Source organism: Hoplias malabaricus, chromosome 1 (genome assembly GCF_029633855.1).
Source record: "Hoplias malabaricus isolate fHopMal1 chromosome 1, fHopMal1.hap1, whole genome shotgun sequence".
In the NCBI taxonomy this organism is placed as follows: Eukaryota; Metazoa; Chordata; class Actinopteri; order Characiformes; family Erythrinidae; genus Hoplias; species Hoplias malabaricus.
The window spans coordinates 22850457-22870827 of NC_089800.1; the positions used below are offsets into that span (position 1 = coordinate 22850457).

The window sequence follows — 20371 nt, forward strand, 5'->3', positions numbered from 1 at the left end:
AGAGTTGTAAAATACATTAAAGGAAAATGTGACTCTGAGTGTTTAACTCTTCTGTGAGGAGAAAGACCCATAAACACACAAATTAATACTATTTATTTTGGCATGCCTGCAATTGGTCACATATGTGATAATGAAAATCCAGCTGATTCATATATTCATCAAGGAATTATAAAGAAATAAATCAACTGTATAGGAACTGGAATTTTTTTTTCAGCAGTAACATAGTCAAATGAGTTGTGAACAATTAGTATAGATAAAAGAATGACCTTTAACCTGTAAAATGTGTAGAACTATCTGGAAAAGATAAATCTCTGACTATAAGCAAAAACACATTGGGACTGAATTTCCTGGATTGCATGTTGGGTTTCATAGTACATAACTGATATGTGCATTGAACGTATATGGGGCCTATAGCTAGATTTCCCCCCTTGAGCTTACCATACAGCATTAGACTAGGTTATAGTATTAGCATTAAAATTTAGACTTAAACCAAGCTTTAAACATTTAAAGTTTATTTTAAGGTCCTTTGTAAACAGGCACTTTTGAGTGCCTTCATATATATTGTCCTGCATGTTACCTTTGTTCTGGGTGAAGATAGTCTTTGTCTTCTGTATTAATGGGTAGAGATAACCTACATTTATATATATATATATCACTTCTCAGCTCCAGGTTTGTCCGGACAGCCCAACCAATATTTTCCAATAGGTCTTGGGTATGGCGGAATGACTTGGTCAACTCGCTTGGTTTGCAAATCTACTCTGAAGTACTGATCTGTAAACAAAGAAAAAGAACAAATAATGAAGTTATTCACTATACATAATACACCAATCAGTGTTCTCCCTGGGTCCTCATGGGTTTCCCCGGGTGCTCCGGAGTCCTCAAACGGCACACGTTGCTAGGGGGCTTGGCCAATCAAAAGTGTCCATAAGTTTGAGTGTGTGAGTGTGTATCACCCTGTGAAAGGTGTGTTCCTGCCTTACACCCAGTGATTCCAGGTAGGCTCCAGACAATGAATGGATGAATGAGTTGTTTAGTTGTTGTCTAAATAAGTTGTTTAACTCTGTTCATCAATGATCAGAACCACAGGAGCACCACTGAGTATTATTTGCACAGTGGAATGATCTCTGCACTGCAGTGACACTGACATAATGGTGTTGTGTTACTGTGTATTGCAGTGGTACAGTTTTTCAACATCTCACATTTGGAATCACAATAATTCACCAACTGAGAGTGACGATAAAGCTTTTTACAAGGGGAAATCTAGCATTCTAGATAAGATACCTCCTTTAAAGAAGTAGACACTCTGTAATGGCTGACTCCTACGCAGTATGGCCACATCTTCAGAAGGGTTATATCTGTAGTCATAGTCATAGTCATATTGCCGTCGATAGCCATCGCTCCTTCTGTCCTGGTCTCTCCATCTATCCTGTCCAAATCTCTGAGCAAACTCCTGCCCAATGCTGATTCCCCTTTCTGCTATAGTGTCCCAGTACGGGCTTCGGTTCTGCCTGCGTCTGGGAACCCATTGCTGGCCCCTCTGTTGATCCCACTGTTGGCCCTGCTGTTGACTCCTCCATTGGCCTCGCTGTTGATCCCACTGCTGGTCATCATCCTGGCGCCTCCTACTGGGCCGCTGTAACTGTCTAGGTGGCACATATAACCTTCCAGCCAGCACAGCATCCACCGGGGGTTTGATACCAATCCAGTCCTTATCAATAAAGCGAGGGCTGCCATTGTGGCTTGGAACTGGAAATAAAAGTACAATGGATTAGAGTCTCTTATTGAAGGTTTGTCTACTGTTTTTTTATTTGCAGTGTTCTTGCAATATTCTGTAGAGCTGACCTACCACACCCAAACACAGGAGAAAACAGTCATGGAATAGAGAGGGATGTTGGGTGGTGGTGGGATGCTAGGTTTTTCGCCAATGGAAACTGAAAGTGTGAGATCTCAGGAGCTTTGGGTGTGGTATTTTTATGTGGTAAGGTGATACATGTATTTCCATTGGAAGGCTGCATTGCCAAAACTATAAAAAATATCTCAGTGACCTCTCAAAAACTTTGGATGAAATGTCATTTGTAAAAGTTATGCCAAGTAATTCCTTTTCTTTTTGGTTAAATATTCACAATAATCTCTGAGGACTGAAAAATGAATAGTTTTAAAGCCTTACGTCCACTGAAGAGTAGGTTGAAATGCTCTGTCCATTTGTCATAATATAGATCTGTGTATCGGCTGAAGAGGGCTGATGGGGAACTCCCGAACAACTGGATACACTCCTCATGGGACGGCTGGTGCTTAAACTCATACTGATAATACTGGTCACCTTGGGATTATGATTTTTCAGAGCAGAGTAAAAAAGACAAAATCATTTTCATTTAATTGTGTAATGGATATTTGAAAACCAAGCAAATTGGAAGAATTATTACCATATCACCTTAAAGATATGATGTCTTTGCCACAAGTCTCACCTTTGAAAAAGTAAACCTTCTCTTTGCCATGATGACTGTGAGCAGGGATGGCAAAAGCAGCATCCACATGATCTGGCATCTTTTCAAATCCCACAGAAATATCTCTTGGGAAATCTTCTTCCAGGGCACCATTGTCAAACCTCCAGTATTGTCTACCCTAGGAAACAATTGAGATGCATGTTTCTATATATTTTTGCTACTACTGAAAATTATATCATGCCTTCAGAATGACTGCTGAAGTGTTAGAAAAGTATGAACACCTTGAATATGTATGTCTTTCCTTGGCAATTTATTCGTGTGAACGCTGCATCTATTGGACCCTTTATGCCCCAGATATCTTCTATGAGCTTGGGGTAACCTGGCAGCACTGACTTCCCATCAAGCTCAAAGAAATACTTCCCTGTTAGCACAAAAAACTTTGAGAATGCAACACCATCAGTAACATCAAGAACTCCAAATTAATGGATAACAAGACCGCTACATGAAATGGAAGCTGATTACATGTTGAAGTAACAGCATTGCCAATTAGGGTTCTCAAAGTGTGTTGAGCTGTACAGTAATGTGTTTGTCACTTGGACGTGGTGATGTGTAACTCTTACCCCTGAAGGCATAAACAGAGCCATTTTTGAGCTGCATGAAAGAATCAAAATGCCTTCCACTGCACGCCTCTTCATCAGGGTCAGGGGTTGGTGTGACTGTAGTGAAGGGAGTGGGTATTTGAGTAGGAGAAGCATGCAGGGTCTTTGGTCTCCTCTTAACGGTGCTGAGTGTGGGAGTTACTGCTGTGCTGTTCTCTTCATCCTCAGGAAAAGCTGGGAAAGTGTCTCCACGGCCTACAAAGGTAAAAGAATAATACTTAATCATGCAATACACTTTTCTCTGTTACATTATCTTTGTTTATCTTTTGACAAGGCATTCAACTGACACTATATGCTATATTTTAGGCTTACAAGGACTTTTGTTTATGGGCTTTGTTCTTAGGAGCTATTTCCTTATGTGCTGCTCTTTTGTTTTGTATCACGAAGACCACTTATCTTCACTTGAAAAAACAAAAATAAAAAAGCTCAGGTCCTCTGTGACTATACTTAATATAAAGAAACATACCCCTTGTAAAACAGTTTCTCAACTCTTACTTGTAATGCGACAGAGAGACTCATAATCAGTGCAGCAGCTCTGGTAGTATGTGCACATAGAGTCACACTGGCACTGCTTAGTTGCATCAAATCCATTCTCACAGCGTTCAATACAAGACTCTACCAAAAAAATGACACAGAGCAAATGGACATCAGGAAAATAAAACAAGATATAATAACTTCTTAAGCAATTACATTAATAGCTTTAAATTATTTGAGACATACTGTAAAACTGTTTTACTCTGTAAAACTTTATTATGTATATATTTGTTCAGTCACATATCACTCAGTTGGTAGAAACCCATTTTATAACCCCCTAAAAGATATTCCTGAGAATATATGGATAATAATATTCTAGTTTCAAATATATCTATTGGTGTGTATATGCCAAGGAATACTGTGCCTTATTTCAGTGTGGCATTATTTTTTTCTTTATCTAATTCTACATTTACTTTGTAGTTATAAGCACAATAAATTTAGTGCAAGACCACACACAGGACCTTGTTTTTAAAGGGGTTAAACAGAGCCAACTTAATTTGCATATTTAGAGCGTTAAGCACATATAAACTTTATATCTCTGACCACAAAAAAGACCATTAGCATGGTACAAAGATACTTACCCTCTGCAGCCCAGGCAATGGCTAGCAGTGTTAGCAGTGTTAGCAGCCAGAGCACCTCCAGCTTCATGTTTAGCACAGAGTTAACTTCACAGAGTTATGAGGAGCTCTGAAGAATCGGTTTCCAGCGTAAGGCTTGCAGATCAGTGGACTCTGATGTCAATCACCTTGTTTTGTTTACTTGAACTTGTTTGCAACCTTTTTCTCTGGCTGAACACAAGTAATCATTAAACTGAGATAGACAGGCACAGAGAATTCAACAACACTCTGAAATTCAGCAACAGACTTTCATTTGGTCTGCCATTATGAAATTCTAAGGAGTGTGAAATTGCTATTTTATTTGCTTGTACCACATAATGACAATACAGAGTAAAAAGCCCCCAGGCCCTAGGAATATTTCAGAATGAGCTCACTGCTAACTGATTAGTCACTTATCACACCATTGGCTTTATTAATGAAGGCCTGTCAGTCCTTTTTATATCGACGTAGCACCCAATGATGTGTGCAGATATGGGTAAAATCGAATAAAGATATTATTACTTGTTGAACTAATGACTCAAGAAGAGATTAAAAAAACTTTCCAAAAACTAGTACCATGATATAATGTAATAATAATTTTAAAAATGCATAATAAATAAATAAATCCTTCTGGGTACACCTGGTATGTAAGTTTGAGTTTATATTGGACTTAACTTAAATAATCATTCATTCATTCATTCATTCATTCATTGTCTGTAAGCACTTAACAAGTTCAGGGGTCCAGACCCTACGTGGAATCATTGGGTGCAAGGCGGGAATACCCCCTGGAGGGGGCGACAGTCCTTCTCAGGGCAACACACACACTCACACCTACGGACACTTTTGAGTCACCAATCCACCTACCAGTGTGTGTTTTTGGTTTTTGGGAGGAAGCTGGAGCACCCAGAAGAAGCCCACGCAGACACAGGGAGAAGACACCAACTCCTCACAGACAGTCACCTGGAGCGGGAATCAAACCCACAACCTCCAAGCCCCTGGAGCTGTGTGACTGTGACACTACCTGCTGCGCCACCGTGCCGCCCAGCTTAAATAATAAATATTTAAAATAAATGGTGTGAACAACTTATTTTAAATATTTATTTATAGTATAGACATTTTGTATAGACATTAATGTATAGACATTTTGGGTCTAAGCATGTGCAAACCTGCAAAGTAGCACCACTTGACAGTTCAGGGTCACGGTGGGTCCGGAGCCTACCTGGAATCACTGGGTGCAAGGCTGGAACACACCCTGGAGGGGGTGCCAGTCCTTCACAGCGCAATACACACTCAGACATTCACACCTACAGACACTTTTAGTCGCCAATCCACCTACCAATGTGTTATTTTGGATTGTGGGAGGAAACCAGAGCACCCGGAATAAACCCACGCAGACACAGGGAGAACAGACCAAACTCCTCACAGACAGTCACCCAGTTTAGTCACTTGAACCAACAACCCTAGAGCTGTGTGACAGAGACACTACCTTCTGCTCCACTGTGCAGCCCTCAGTTTTTCTATTAAAAAAAAGGCTTTGTGAATATCAAATAAATAGGCATGATACATTATAAAATTGTTCTGATGTATTGCTCATCAAACTGCATAACAGTCAGTGTTTATACATCTGGAGACAACAGTCTATTTCTTATCACAGCAAGCTAGTGCTACGGATAATTGCTAATGTGAGCATCAATGAAAGGGCCCAGACCGCACACCACCGACTTTAGACCACTGCTGGTCCACCATCGGACCACTCAGATTACTGTCCTGTACAGGATATAACCAATTTATTATCTCCTCAAACAGATTTTACATTCACAGAGACTTTTATTCTGGAAAATAAACTAATACAAATATTACCAGCAGCTATGAGAGATAGAATAATGAGTATAAGCCTGATATAAAAATTATTATGCTAAAAATGTGCTGGATTAAAATTATTTAATAATCTTATTTATAAAGGATAACAAAAGAACTTAATGAAGGAAAAAAATGTAAATAGGACTGTGAATGGAAAAGTGCTAAAATTTGGCAATTTGTCTAAAATTCTGTTTAATCACCAATGGTCCGCCCAGAAAACGCTGTGCAAATCACTAGTGGACCTCCAACTTTGCCCTCAGTGGGTCAACAGTGGTCGTCTCCTTGCACTCAGGGGGATTTCGCTATATTTACTTCGAATATTGCAGCAAGCAACTTGTGCTTTCACTATAAGTTTGTTCCAATTTATTTAGCATACAGCTGTGTTATTAGATCCACTGCTAATTTCATAAGACATTCTCAAGTACTTATTTTCTTAAGTTACTTAGGTTCATCTGATATAATAACTCATTGATTTAACTTTTAATTTGGCTATAATAATTATTTGGAAGGTGACGGGGGCAGCAGGATGTGGTAGGCCCCTAAACGTTAAGAACAGTGCCTGTCTTCCTGGAAAGTAAATCCAGCGCTACATCGCCCCGCCCAGATTCGAAGATAATTTCAGCTGCTGATGTGAGCTGCTCTGTCCCTCGGGTCCACTAGGAGGAGACTGCAGTGTTGAGCTTTACCTCCTCGCTGTGTAAAAACCTGCCTCTGTCCACAGCGCTGTGAGGATGCTCAGAAACCAAACCAGAGCCTCGACTTAATTTCGAGGAGGAACCTGATACTTATTCCGAAATAAAAGAAAGCTGTTGCGGACTTCTCTCTCAGACAAAGAGCTTCTTTGTGGCTGCTTCGCAGACAGTAGGAAAAGAGCGGGCTTTGTCCTTATAAACACAAACACGCTCCGTCTGAGGTATTAGTGTTGGGCCTAATGCTATGTTTTATTTGTGTCACTGCTTGAGTAAATGTACGTTTTTTTCGAGATAACTTAAAGCTGGTTATTAACAGAACAATTAAACTGCATAGGACGAGACTATAGATCCTTTCGTAAATGGTTTTAGGTGGAATTCGAATTTTCCTTTCCACCTTAAATAACACCGCCGTCGCCTCAACTCCCGCACTATTATAAGGTGGAGTTGAATATTCTAATAACTGCAAATAAGAAGCAAACTACGACAACATATAACACACACATACATACATATATGTATATATTTATGTGTGTGTACACTAATATACTTATGTAATATCGATAAAATGCTAATGAATGCCCTTTTAATATTGAAATCTCTTACTCGATCTCTACTTGATGTGGTTACCGTCTTAATAGATTTTTAGTTCGTCTTTAAATGCCGGTAGTTTAACCTCTGAACTATTTAAGGTGGAACAGAAAATTGGAATCAAGCCTCTGAGTCTAAGGAAGCTTCTAAAATGAGCTTATCCAATGTTCTGAAGTAAATAAATGGTCATCTGTTTGTTTCTCCCTGTGATTAAACAAGGCGATGCAACATGGAGAAAGCTGTCACTACTGAATAACCTGCTCTGCTGTACACTGTCAACTCAGCACACATTACCCGCAAATACAGGATCTGACCACAGACAACTCAGCTGTTGATTTCCCACCCAAAGCTGATTTCCGAGGGCTGACGTCACTCCAGGGGATGAATGTTTGGTAGATGTCCTTGTCTCTTCTTATTTGTCTCAGTAAGGTCTGTCGACTCTTCTCCATGTTTAGCTCAGAGAGACTCACTGTTCCGGACTATGTCAGTCGTCTTCAGACCCGCAGGACCGGCTCAGAGCCCAAGGCCTCTTCCCCAGGCGTGCACGCTGAGGTCCAGTGTGTTTTGGATGACTCTCTGCCAGCCCTGAAAGCTGCAATGAGAACTCTGAGGTCTGCCAAAGATACGGGAGATCTGAGGGAGACACGCAGAGCCATCGCTGAAACTTTCCAGCTAGTGGAGGAGGCCTGGGTTCTGCCCACCGTCGGCCGACAAGTAGCTGAAGAGATCTGTAACAGAATACGCCTGGATGGAGGGCTGGAGCTGCTCCTGCAGCTGCTGCAGACGCCTGCTGTGGAAATCACATATGAGTCAGCCAAGCTGCTTGAGCAGATTCTGATAGCAGAAAACAGGTAGGACATAGGCTCCACTCTTACAGTTTGTGTAAAACAGTAATACATTAAAAAGACTTGATTCAGATGTGTATGTAATTTCAAGGAAAATGTAATACACACCGGTAGATACCACCCCATCTAAGGTCAAATATTTGGCACATACTTGCTGCAGTTGTTAAAGGCTTTACTCCACATGTAGGAAAATTACCGTGACAGGGTTCTTGTAGAAATTTTAAATGCCTTATTTGTCTAAAAGTAGGTATTAGAAATATTAGATAATAGAGTGTCTGAAATGTTGATGGGGTCCGATTCTAAAATGATGCCTAAAAACTGGACATTTGAAAGAGTCTGGCACACAAAAGCATGCGTTTGACTGTCTTATGGTCATTTGTTTTGTGGTGGATATTGTATTTTTTGTCGAGGCCTTAATATTGACTGTTTTAAATGTATTTTTAAACACTGCTGTTCATTAAATACTACTTAAACTGAGACCTTCAGTTTTCTCTGCTTTTGCAGAGACTATGTGGCACGTATGGGCCTGGGGGTGATCTTGAACCTGTCGCGTGAACTGGTCGATGCTCAGCTGGCACGTAGTATCTCTGGCATTCTTGAGCACATGTTCAAACACACAGAGGAGACATCTGCACAGCTTATTAACAATGGAGCCCTGGATGCCCTGCTTTTCTGGTGCCGTGGCACGGACCCCACGGTCCTGCGCCACTGTGCTGTGGCGCTGGCCAACTGTGCCATGTATGGCAGCCATCGCAGCCAGCGGCTCATGATAGAGAAGCAGGCGGCGGAGTGGCTCTTCCCTCTGGCCTTCTCTAAAGAAGATGAGCTGATTCGCTTCTATGCCTGCCTGGCGGTGGCCGTGCTGGCTGCTAACAGGGAGCTAGAGAAAGAGGTGGTGAAGTCAGGGACCCTGGAGCTTGTTGAACCCTTCATTGCCTCACTCGACCCTGACGAGTTTGCACGCAGTCTTCAGGACAGTGCAGACAGCGTGCAGGGACGAACTGCTGCTGACCTGCAGCACCTCCTGCCCCTGCTGGATGGCACAAGACTGGAGGGGAAATGCATCGCAGCTTTCTACCTCTGTGTGGAAACCAGCATCAAATCCCGTCAACGTAACACCAAGGTGAGATTGAGTCAAAATCAATGTGGCACACTTTGGTACTGTTAGGATATTTGTTAGAAAAATTTTACTAGAATTTTTGAAATGACATTTCACAAGCAAGCAAGCTGAATTGCATTTTGTCAACGATGAACTGACTGCCATGATTTCCCCCCAGTATTTATGTGAATAGACTGTTTGCTTAAAAACCGGAGAAAAAAAGTGATTAAAAAAAAAATGGAGCAAACAGATAAGTCCTTGCACACCTAAACAGAGCCAAATGAGGCCTAGACAGAGATAACTAAATTAGCCCAAGTTTGGAGTATTTCTCAGGGTCAGAGTGCACTAACTATTTGTCATTAGACTTTTATCTTTTCTGCAGTGTGAAATTGTATAAATTACTAATAACCAGCCACTGAGATGTGTTAGAAAAGAAAATAGAAAACAAGATAAAGTCATAACTGGCTGAAGTTCAAACAGCTACTTCTTACTGCAGTGTGTCGCTATAAATTTGTCAATTTTTTTTATACGTTACATAATGTTCCGTAATTTAATTCTGCGATACTCATGGCATGCCAGTCAGAAAGAGTGTGATAAATACCAAAAGCAATAACATTCTTAAATTATAAATTATGTGTATATAAATATTTCCAAGTCCAACCACAAATGTTTGAAATTATCATTAAAAATGTATATATTAATTCTGTCATAATTACATAAATGCTTTTGTTCTTTTCATTTCTCTTCAGATTTTTCAGGAGATTGGGGCAGTGCAGAGCCTAAAGCGAATTGTCATGTACACAAATAACGCCACCACACTCTCTCTGGCTAAAAGGGCCCTGAACATGATGGGCGAGGATGTTCCACGGCGCATACTGTCCACGGTTCCCAACTGGAAAACTGGGGAGGTGCAGAGGTGGCTGCAACAGATTGGCTTCACTACATTTAGTGATCGGTTCCAGGTTTGTGAATGGAAGCTCAGGGTTCAGTGCGGATGGTTGTAATGCATCTGCTAACAACAATAATTGCAATAACATTCTTTGATAAATTATTTGAGTTTTTTGTGTAGCAAAAAACTTGCTTGAATGTAGCAGAACCCTCTGTTTGGGTAATTCTTCAGTGAATGATGCGTTTGCACATATTCCTGTCAGGAGCTGCAAGTGGATGGAGACCTCCTCCTCAACATCACAGAAGAGGATCTGGTTAATGACTTGGGAATGACCTCTGGGCTCATTCGCAAAAGGTTGTTATGTAATCAACACAGCTGAAACCATAACAGAAGTTACTGTAGGTTGTAGTTTGGAATTGGCATTCAGCATTTTATTTCAAACTATTCTTTCTGTCATATTTCACACTGTTTATTTTGGGTAATCAAGGTTTCTGCGAGACTTGCGAGTCCTGAAGACTTACGCGAACTATTCCATGTGTGATCCCAATAACCTGGCTGACTGGCTGGCAGACGTGGACCCTCGTTTCCGCCAGTACACCTATGGCATGGTGCAGTCTGGTGTGGACCGCAACAACATCCTCCATATAACGGATCAGCAGCTGCAGTGTGACTGCAAAGTGGAGAACGGAATCCACAGAGCACAGATCCTGGCGGCTGCTCGCCAACCTGCGAGGCCCTGCCTCACGGATTCACAACCTACAGGCCCAGACGTGTTCATCAGCTATCGCCGCACCACTGGCTCTCAGCTTGCCAGGTCAGAGCTGAGATCAGCAAACACTGTAACTAAAACGTCTGGTGATTGCTATTGATATTTTAACTTTGTATAAATAAGTTATACCAACAGGCAAGGTAAGGTAGAACAGTTGCAATAATTTCCTATTAAATATTCAGTTGGTATGTGCCCTTTTTTTTAGAATCAGTCTTTGCCGTCTGAGTGAAAATGAAAGTTTTTCCATGTATTTGAATGCTTCAGTGAAAAAGAAAGCATTCTTTGATGCTGTTTCTCTTTAGTCTGCTGAAGGTGCACTTGCAGGTGCGTGGCTTCAGCGTCTTCATCGATGTAGAGAAGCTGGAAGCAGGCAAGTTTGAAGAGAAGCTGATAAGCAGCGTGCAGCGAGCTCGTAACTTCATCTTGGTCTTGTCAGCCAATGCTCTGGACAAATGCATGGGCGACACTAACATGAAAGACTGGGTGCATAAGGTTAGATGGGGAAATGAACTTTGTAATCTACTTTAACATGAAACTTATCTTTTTTCACACTTTGGGAATCAGGATTCCTATTCATTATCAGCCTTATTACCCATGGCTTTATACACAATACTAGCTTCATATCACTTTTAATCTGACTAAATATTGTCCAGCTATGTAACAGCAACACACATTGATCTTTTATACTTACAGGAGATTGTCACTGCTCTCAGTGGGAAGAAGAACATTGTCCCTGTCACTGACAACTTTGTTTGGCCTGATCCCAATTGTCTGCCTGAGGACATGCGTGCTATTCTCACATTTAATGGCATCAAGTGAGTCATTTTTCACCAAAAACCCAGTCAGTTTAATTTCTTTATGACTTCAATCCATTTACAAGATCAAGAAAATCTTTTAAATACAGATACATTTATTTAGCTGCACTAATTGGACATAATAGATAATATTAATAATGTAGTTACCTCTCCAAACCAGGTGGTCTCACGAGTATCAGGAAGCGACTATAGAGAAGATTCTACGCTTTCTCAAGGGACGTCCTGGTCAAGAACAGCTGGACAGCTCAAAGAATCACAAGGAAACGCAGAGCAATCCTGCTAAGTGTTGAGCTTTTGCACGGATTGCATACAGACCGGGGATATATGTGAATATAAACTGTCAGTTTGTTCTAAACAGACATGAATACCAATAAAATTTGGTGATGCACTATTTCTTTTTATTAATTAAGACGTTGGTTTTAATTGATGGATCTTGCTTACTTTGTAAACCCAACTTTGCCTTATTCATCCTCAAAATAATCTAGTTGTAGTATCTTTCCAAACTGGACAAATATTCAGACCGGTATGCTGCAAAATAACAAAAATAATTTGAACAGAATAACGATTTATGCCACGCTGCAGTTTAAATGATTACTCTGATTGAGCACTGAATTACACTCATATTAGTGTTACTTTTAATGTTTAATGCATACTTACAGCATGCTACTAAACTTTGCAAGACAAAGTACATTAAAGTATAACTACCCCCCACTAGCTTCAGCTAACTCTACCTCTAGGTGAACTTTGCGAGAGTACAGGAGGAGGAGGAGGGCGGAGGCCAGGCTGCTTTGCTACTCCTAAATCAAGCAGCAAAATAGTAGTCGTCCTCGGATATTAGCATTGGCACGAGGAGACCATCAGGGGAAGGGAGCACTTGCTTAATAATTTTCATACTGTGACATGTTGTCATGCATAAAAAATGGAAACATATTCATCTGTGCCTATAGCAGAATGCCCCGAGGGGAGTTGCAGATAAGGATCCGACCGCCATATTTAATAATTCAAGGCCAGTGTATTTTATTATCACAAGCAATACAAATCAGCAGATTAAAAATATAATAGGTCTTTGGGTGTAGTTACTCTTTAGTAAGTGAAATGAGTAGAATCCACGAGTCAAGCAAAGTGAGGTGTTATCATAAAAAATAAATACGATTTATGAACTGCATTGGCCCTTAATATCATCCACACTGTCTCCTTACCTTGAGTGAAACATTGCTGCCTATTTCTCAGGAATATATTGTCTGTCAATTATTCGCATTAAGGAGATATATATAGTACATTGCATTTTTCTTTTGATATTATATACAATTATTTAATGCTCTGTTGACAATTCGCATGCTTGTTCGGAATATATTCATGTAGAATGTGGCAACACAGGGTGGTTTGTGGTTAGTCTATTAGATATCAGGGGCAATTAAGGCCAAATTAAATCCCAGGTAATGATAGTCTGTAAACAGGTTTGTCCTGATCTGCAGAAATTATTTTAGATCTGATTACTGCTATTAGCTGATGATCATTAATCTCAAACTTCAACTATCTATCATGGGACTAGTTATATATATATTTTTTTGTTTGCTTTTGCTGAAAAAGACAAACCTGCACAGAAGTATGCGTTAAAGACTACATGGAGTTCCATATATGTTCTGCTGTATGATTTTTTACAAACCTTATTTCTGGAAAAGCTGGGACATTTTGTAAAATGAAGTGAAAAGAAGAATCTGTAATTTGTTAATTGCATTGAACCTTTAACTGACTAAAGAAAAGATTTCCAGTGCGTTCATTTGTAAATATAAACACACGTTGAATTTCCTGTCTGTAAGACAAAGTTACAGAGGCAAAACAAGAGTGGAGTTGGGAAATATCCCAACTTTTCTGGAAATATGGTTTGTAAATCTGAGCTGGCGTGACATTTCACATGTGGGTCTCTTTGACAGAAATGAGGAGAAGAGAAAGTGACAGGAAAGATCAATTATAGATATAGATCCGCTTTCCATACCCTGGTCCTGGAGCACTCTGCCCTGCACTATTCGGTACCTTCCCTGTCTTAACACACTCAGATCAACTCAGCAAAGGGTTGTTAATGAGGTGATTCATTGGGATAGCTTTTTAGCAGCACCAAAAATGTGCAGAGCAGCATCCCCCAGGACCAGGATTAAGAAACTGAAATGGAGGTTCTAAGATGGGTAGCTGTGTGTAAAATCTCCTAAATACTTAATCTCTCAACCACACTGGTGCTTGGTTTATGTTAACTGAAATACGGTGTGTCCGAAACATTTATGTGCTCTCTTTTCATACATCAATGTGCAGTATTTGAAAGAACTAGATTTTGCTGTGAATAAAATAATAATTGAGCCATCAACATTCTTTTAACAACATGCTATTGGATATTCACCACATAATTTATCATATTTAACACCGCCAACAGTGTTGTTAGCTTCATCCTTGTCTGGGCCAGCTCCTTCTGCCTTAATGTTGAAGTGTCATATGTATATTAAAATAATATTGGTGCAGAAAATAACTGGTGTAGCTAGAGAAAACAGAATAGGCAGAGATCAGGTAATACGAACTGTACAGTTTGGTTTATGTTCAGAAATAACTGCCAATAAAATGTTTTTTTTTTTGCCATACCCCTTTAATTTCTTACATACTTGAGTTTGACGATGATATTCACAGCTATATTCTGGTTTACAATGGATTCTTGTTTGACATCTCTACAGCAGACACACATTTACAACTAACAAGATGCAAAGAGACTTTCACGTCCTGTCCCTTAGGTCAAATGACCATAATAATAAACAGCTATATAACATTCAGGATCATATCCCATTTGTTCTGTCAGATTGTATCTGTCCTCTGGGCTTTTAGAAGTGAATAAAATAAGACAAAATTAGACATGAACGGTGGCATCTTTGGGAGAACGAATGTTTTTTTTTTTGTAAACAACACCAGTGAGAGTGGAGACCTGTCTTATGCTGTTATCTGAGACTATTTACTCAGACAACAGTGTAACACAGTAGTCCCAGAGTGCTTCAGTTTTCCTCTGCAGTGCTGCTGGAGTCTACAAACTGAACAACAGTTAATTTACAAACAGCTAAATAGATGACTTTTTATACAAAGACTGCCTGATTAATGCCAAAGGGGCTCATGAGACTGATCTGTGGTCATGCCTAAACAAAAATATAGAATTTAGAGAACTGAAATAATAGAAAAACATTTTTTCCCCATTGTAATGGTAAATTGGAGTTGTAATTACCTCTTAATGCAGCATGCTGTTACTTGTTAGCATAATAACCTAATAATCTTAACACTGTTTTCTACATTTCTGACACTGTCCAAAATTAAAAATACAAACATGTTACTATTAAACAGCTTAGAATCTTTATTCAAAACAATTTGGTAGTACAATTTTCTTTCATATATACCCAATTTACAAATCAGTACTTTAATTAACCATGATGCTACTACACCTTTACGTCATAGGTTTCAGATAACGTCTTAAAAACGTGTTTAGATTAATCCAGAATAAAGAAGATGTTTAGACTTAATCTGTATGTTCATTCATTCATTAATTCATTCATTCATTGTCTGTAGCCCTCATCCAGTTATGGGTCGAGATGGGTACGGAGCCTACCCAGAATCACTGGGTGCAAGGCTGGAACACACCATGGAGAGAGCTCCAGTCCTTCTCAGGGTGACACACACCTACGGACACTTTTGAAACGCCAATCCACCTACCAATGTGTTGTTTTGGAGCGTTGGAGGAAACCGGAGGAAACCCCCGTAGACACAGGGAAAACACACCACACTCCTCACAGACAGTCACCCGGCGGAAACCCATGCAGACACAGGGAGAACACACCACACTCCTCACAGACAGTCACCTGGAGGAAACCCACGCAGACAAAGGGAGAACACACCACACTCCTCACAGACAGTCACCCGGAGGAAACCCACGCAGACACAGGGAGAACACACCACACTCCTCACAGACAGTCACCTGGAGGAAACCCACATGGACACAGGGAGAACACACCACACTCCTCACAGACAGTCACCTGGAGGAAACCCATGGGGAGAACACTTAATCTGTATGAAACACTGAGAATTACTTCATATAAAAATTATAATTTAAAAAATATCAGAAATGCCTTATATTTCATAAGGGAACAAATCATGAGGTAGGATATTTATCGTACAAAACACTTTAGACAATCTCAAAAATTCTCAAAAAATAAAATGTATTTTTTTAATTAAACTGAAAATTGCTTCTAAACTTTTGAATGTTTATCCAGAAAACCCTGCGCTATTTATTGTAAGGCATATAGCTGCTCAAAGAATACAGATATTTCACAGATTCCACTTTTCCTCGTGTTATTTGAGGGTTCTACACTGGGTTAAACTGAACAGCAGCACACAAACACATCTTTGTACATTTTGGCTTTTGTCACAATTAGGAACTGAGATCCTACAGTCTGTAGACCTTTTGCTGTATTTAAGTGGTAAGGATGTTTGCTCAGTCAGTTTTAGTTCACTGCTGTTTCCCTCATGTTTAACCTCTGCTCCTGGCACCTCAAGCCCCTGAATAAATAGAAATGGCACAAACCTATTACTACATTGACATATCTCAGCACAACAACAATTATTTAATTTGCCTGTGTTGTCTGGTGCTCCCAAGTGCTCTTACCCAATTAATCCAGCTGGGATGATGAGGAGGATGGCCCCAAAAAGGAAGGGGAAGCCCTTCATGATTGTTAAAGTGGCAGGGTACAGAGAGTTATAGACTCCACTTGCCACCAGTGAACAGAGGCCTTCCACACAAGCCACAGAGGCAAACAAAGCACCTGAGAAGTATTTCAGACACAGTTAACTTTAGACGTAAACACACAAGCATTCAATGCTGATTATTCTCTTACTTTTAAATGTTTAGAAGCTGTACCTTGCTCTGAGGGATCCACCAGTTTGGACAGTTTGGATCTCAACACTGGAGTGGAGGTCATTAGGAATAAAGACAGGCCATATCCTGATAAACACACGCACGAAAACAAAATCCGATTACATTCACTTTAACAACAGTGCTTTTCTTCCTACTGACATTAGATGGCAGAGTAGCCTTAGGGGAAAGTTGTATCTAAAAATAGCCTATTTCTACAATCCTCTTGTATGCTACAACTTAGTACAACTTACAACCGAGTGCAACCGGCCAATTGTCAAATTGTGGCATAAAGTTCATCTTTATTGCCATATTACAGTAATTATGTAAATCATTTCCCTGACCTTTAGTCTTTAATCTCCAGTTTGTGAACTGCACTCTAAAATATGGCTTAACCAGTAACCAGTCACCGTAGTTCAGTTATTAGTAGACCCTAAAAATTAAACAAATTCATTTTCTAGCTGGAGTACAATTAACAAAATCAAAAGAGAGAAAGCATTAATAACTGCCATGAAGTAACCAAGTAAGTTTATTTTTTTCTGAAGAGGCTTTATTTAAAAATGTATAAACGTTTATTGTTATATAAATTCCTAATCAAAATTAAGTAAAGCATATTCCAACTGAATAAAAGGTGCTTTGTCCTGTCTGCAATAACAAGAGGAAAAATGAAGGATGTAGGCTCTTTAAACATAGTCAGGTCTTGGCTTTTATTACCTGTGAACATGAGAGCTGTGGTGTTGGCGACTGAAAACACCACCAAACCAATCATGTTGGAACTCAGGCCTATAATGGCCACCCAGGAGTCCTCCATGCACTGCTGCATAGTCTTCAGGCCAAGCAGGCTGCTGAGGTACGACAGATGCAGAGCGGCAGAACCGAAGCCAATCAGCTCAGAATCCCAGCACAGGGGAGCACTCAGCTCATATAGAACGTACAGCTCCCGAGAGCCAAAATGTACGGTGACCACCAGGAAGAAGCAGAGAGTGTAGAGCCACAGTCTTGCCTTCTGTCCTCCCTGCCATCCAGACTTATAGAGATCATACACAGCTCTGTGGTGCCGGGTAGAGAAGAGCTTCGCCTCTGGATCAGGAGTTACTGACTCTGGTACAAAGAGGTAAGCGTACAAGGCTGTGGTCAGGTTAATGACCAGAACCAGCCAGAAAGGGCTGATATACCTGAAACCACAGGAAACAAAAAGTCAAAGTTTAATTTATTGAGATTCCTTAACATTAAACAAACCTATAGTGGAACTGAATCCAGAAAACTAGCACTTTCATGTAAAATGAAAAAAATTAAAAATACAATACCCTTGTACACGTCGCCATTCGCCTCCTATAATACTAGCAAACATGCCAGCGAGCCCCAAAGATGCCTCCAGAATTGCCACACGAAAGGTGCGGGAGTGTCTGTCACTGGTGTCTGCTATATAAGCAAAGCAGCCAGCCAGGATGGCATTAAAATCCCCAGAGAGGCCACTGCAGATCCTTCCCAAGAGGAACCAGGCCACAGGCAACTTCAGGTACATCACAATCAGGTAGATACCAGCCTGGACAGCCAGACCCAGACTGGGGATGATCAGAACTAAGCGGCGACCTGCTCGGTCACTCCATGAGCCAAGCAGAATCACCACTAAGAAACCCACTAGAAAACCTCCCAAACTGATGTACATACTCCAGTGTGCTGTTAGGGTCTCAACCTCCTGAATGAACATAACATAACATAACATAACATAACATAACATAACATAACATAACATAAATAAATAAATAAATAAATAAATAAGACTGGACTATACAGAATAAACACCAAGAGTCTGGGGTGATGCATACTCAACAGTTTTTAGACATTTGAGAGTTACTGCAAGGCACAAAACAATCAAAGCCATAAACAAGTACAACAATATCATATTTAATTTATTTTTCTTGGGTTGTTTCTAAGGTAGTGGTTATATCAGTGTACCCTGTTAAATAATAAAGACTCATTATTTTAAAATAAACATTTCAAAAGGACCATTTTACTTTTAGGATGATCTTTACGCATTAAAAGTGTATATTTTTAAAACGACATTAGAATTGTCTTTTAATGGTGCTTTATTAAAAAGAACTGGGTTTGGGCCTTTTTTCTGAAGGAGTCAAATATTCACAAAAGTTAGAATAAAGTACTAGGCGAAAACAAAACTCTAAAATGTCAAATATTTTTGAATTGAGTCCACAGAGACACCGTAGCCAGTGCAGGACTGTGCGCTGATGCCTAACTCATATGCTCGCACTAATGCCCCACGCCATTATTTGTATATCTGCGTCCCTGTGTCTTTATTTACCTTGTGCAGCGGGTCGTGTACAGAGGAAGAGTTACAGCCTCCTCCTCTGGTTCCGTTGTAGCCCAAGTCTTCACTAATGCGATCCCAAAGATACTGAGTGTAGAGGGGCATCTGTAGCGCCAGTGAGAATGTAGAGAGAAACAGAACGGGCTCCACGGTGACCGAGAGCGGACACGAGTACGGAGGGGCCCTGCAGGAGGAAGAGGAGACCTCACTTCGCTCCTCCGGGTCCGAGGGCAAAATCTCCGCGGTGTCCGAGGTCTCCTCCATAACAAATACAGTCACGGTTTCAACGCTGCAGAGTTAGTACAAATCCCCCTCAGTAAAGCCTCAGTCTGAAGACTGTATCCACACACTGCTGCTGCCCTTTCACACGAATTTCCTCAGCTCACGCGACAAATAAACGTCCGCCTCAGCAGCTCCTGATTTCATTGCGCAAGTGAAATATCAGCGCCGAGTCCAGAAGAGGGAGTAGAGTACTGTCTGGAGAATACAATAATTCAATTTAGTGTGAGGACACAAGCGATAGGTCGTTTTATTTTATTTTATTTCTGTTATGTTTAATATATTTACAGCAACTTTTTAGTAGAAGAAGAAATTGCTTTGTCCTCCCTTAACCTTTTTTTCTTTATGGGGCAGTTTCCACATATGAGGGTAAAGTTTTTTTTTTTTTAAATATCTGACAAATCCAGGGGCGGCACGGTGGTGCAGAAGGTAGTGTCGCAGTCACACAGCTCCAGGGACCTGGAGGTTGTGGGTTCGATTCCCGCTCCGGGTGACTGTCTGTGAGGAGTTGGTGTGTTCTCCCCGTGTCCGCGTGGGTTTCCTCCGGGTGCTCCGGTTTCCTCCCACAGTCCAAAAACATGTTGCAGGTGGATTGGCGACTCGAAAGTGTCCGTAGGTGTGAATGTGTGTGTGTCTGTGTTGCCCTGTGAAGGACTGGCGCCCCCTCCAGGGTGTATTCCCGCCTTGCGCCCAATGATTCCAGGTAGGCTCTGGACCCAACGCGACCCTGAATTGGATAAGCGGTTACAGATAATGGATGGATGGATGGATGACAAATCCAGGCCACTAGGTGTGAGTGTAATTCCACACAGAATAGCAAGAAGAAGAATCATTGACGAAAATCATCCATCCATCCATCCATTATCTGTAACCGCTTATCCAATTTTTAGGGTCGCGGGGGGTCCAGAGCCTACCTGGAATCATCGGGCGCAAGGCGGGAATACACCCTGGAGGGGACGCCAGTCCTTCACAGGGCAACACAGACACACACACATTCACTCACACCTACGGACACTTTTGAGTCGCCAATCCACCTGCAACGTGTG

The 20371-nt window shown here is 40.8% G+C and overlaps 3 protein-coding genes across 3 annotated transcripts; 1 reads left to right on the top strand and 2 right to left on the bottom strand.

Annotated features, from left to right (window-relative positions):
- Positions 1 to 105: 105 nt before the first annotated feature.
- On the bottom strand, positions 106 to 4312 carry vtna (vitronectin a). The gene is made up of 8 exons (XM_066658933.1): positions 4219 to 4312; positions 3599 to 3718; positions 3065 to 3298; positions 2726 to 2865; positions 2466 to 2622; positions 2168 to 2320; positions 1282 to 1746; positions 106 to 771 (listed from the first exon to the last, which is right to left on the bottom strand). The coding sequence occupies exons 1-8, from the start codon at positions 4283 to 4285 to the stop codon at positions 653 to 655; spliced, it is 1455 nt and encodes a 484-aa protein (XP_066515030.1). The 5' UTR covers positions 4286 to 4312; the 3' UTR covers positions 106 to 652.
- Positions 4313 to 6730: 2418 nt separating this feature from the next.
- sarm1 (sterile alpha and TIR motif containing 1) lies at positions 6731 to 14160 on the top strand. Its single transcript, XM_066658958.1, has 9 exons — positions 6731 to 7006; positions 7593 to 8224; positions 8723 to 9341; positions 10067 to 10279; positions 10469 to 10560; positions 10694 to 11020; positions 11278 to 11467; positions 11669 to 11790; positions 11951 to 14160. The coding sequence occupies exons 2-9, from the start codon at positions 7770 to 7772 to the stop codon at positions 12078 to 12080; spliced, it is 2148 nt and encodes a 715-aa protein (XP_066515055.1). The 5' UTR covers positions 6731 to 7006; positions 7593 to 7769; the 3' UTR covers positions 12081 to 14160.
- A 309-nt stretch (positions 14161 to 14469) lies between these two features.
- slc46a1 (solute carrier family 46 member 1) lies at positions 14470 to 19466 on the bottom strand. Its single transcript, XM_066658968.1, has 6 exons — positions 19041 to 19466; positions 18028 to 18419; positions 17435 to 17895; positions 16727 to 16810; positions 16475 to 16631; positions 14470 to 16368 (listed from the first exon to the last, which is right to left on the bottom strand). The coding sequence occupies exons 1-6, from the start codon at positions 19308 to 19310 to the stop codon at positions 16314 to 16316; spliced, it is 1419 nt and encodes a 472-aa protein (XP_066515065.1). The 5' UTR covers positions 19311 to 19466; the 3' UTR covers positions 14470 to 16313.
- Between the last annotated feature and the right edge of the window lie 905 nt (positions 19467 to 20371).

What these genes read in the sequence shown, in the direction of transcription:
- vtna (XM_066658933.1), bottom strand. Translation starts at nt 4,285, where the DNA reads ATGAAGCTGGAGGTGCTCTGGCTGCTAACACTGCTAACACTGCTAGCC. An exon ending in CATTGCCTGGGCTGCAGAGG is followed by an intron (nt 3,719 to 4,218) that starts GTAAGTATCTTT and finishes TTTTTTTGGTAG; the next exon opens with AGTCTTGTATTGAACGCTGT. An exon ending in CTCTGTTTATGCCTTCAGGG is followed by an intron (nt 2,866 to 3,064) that starts GTAAGAGTTACA and finishes TTGTGCTAACAG; the next exon opens with GGAAGTATTTCTTTGAGCTT.
- sarm1 (XM_066658958.1), top strand. Translation starts at nt 7,770, where the DNA reads ATGTCCTTGTCTCTTCTTATTTGTCTCAGTAAGGTCTGTCGACTCTTC. An exon ending in ATTCTGATAGCAGAAAACAG is followed by an intron (nt 8,225 to 8,722) that starts GTAGGACATAGG and finishes CTGCTTTTGCAG; the next exon opens with AGACTATGTGGCACGTATGG. An exon ending in CTCACATTTAATGGCATCAA is followed by an intron (nt 11,791 to 11,950) that starts GTGAGTCATTTT and finishes TCTCCAAACCAG; the next exon opens with GTGGTCTCACGAGTATCAGG.
- slc46a1 (XM_066658968.1), bottom strand. Translation starts at nt 19,310, where the DNA reads ATGGAGGAGACCTCGGACACCGCGGAGATTTTGCCCTCGGACCCGGAG. An exon ending in GAATGGCGACGTGTACAAGG is followed by an intron (nt 17,896 to 18,027) that starts GTATTGTATTTT and finishes CTGTGGTTTCAG; the next exon opens with GTATATCAGCCCTTTCTGGC. An exon ending in CACAGCTCTCATGTTCACAG is followed by an intron (nt 16,811 to 17,434) that starts GTAATAAAAGCC and finishes TGTGTTTATCAG; the next exon opens with GATATGGCCTGTCTTTATTC.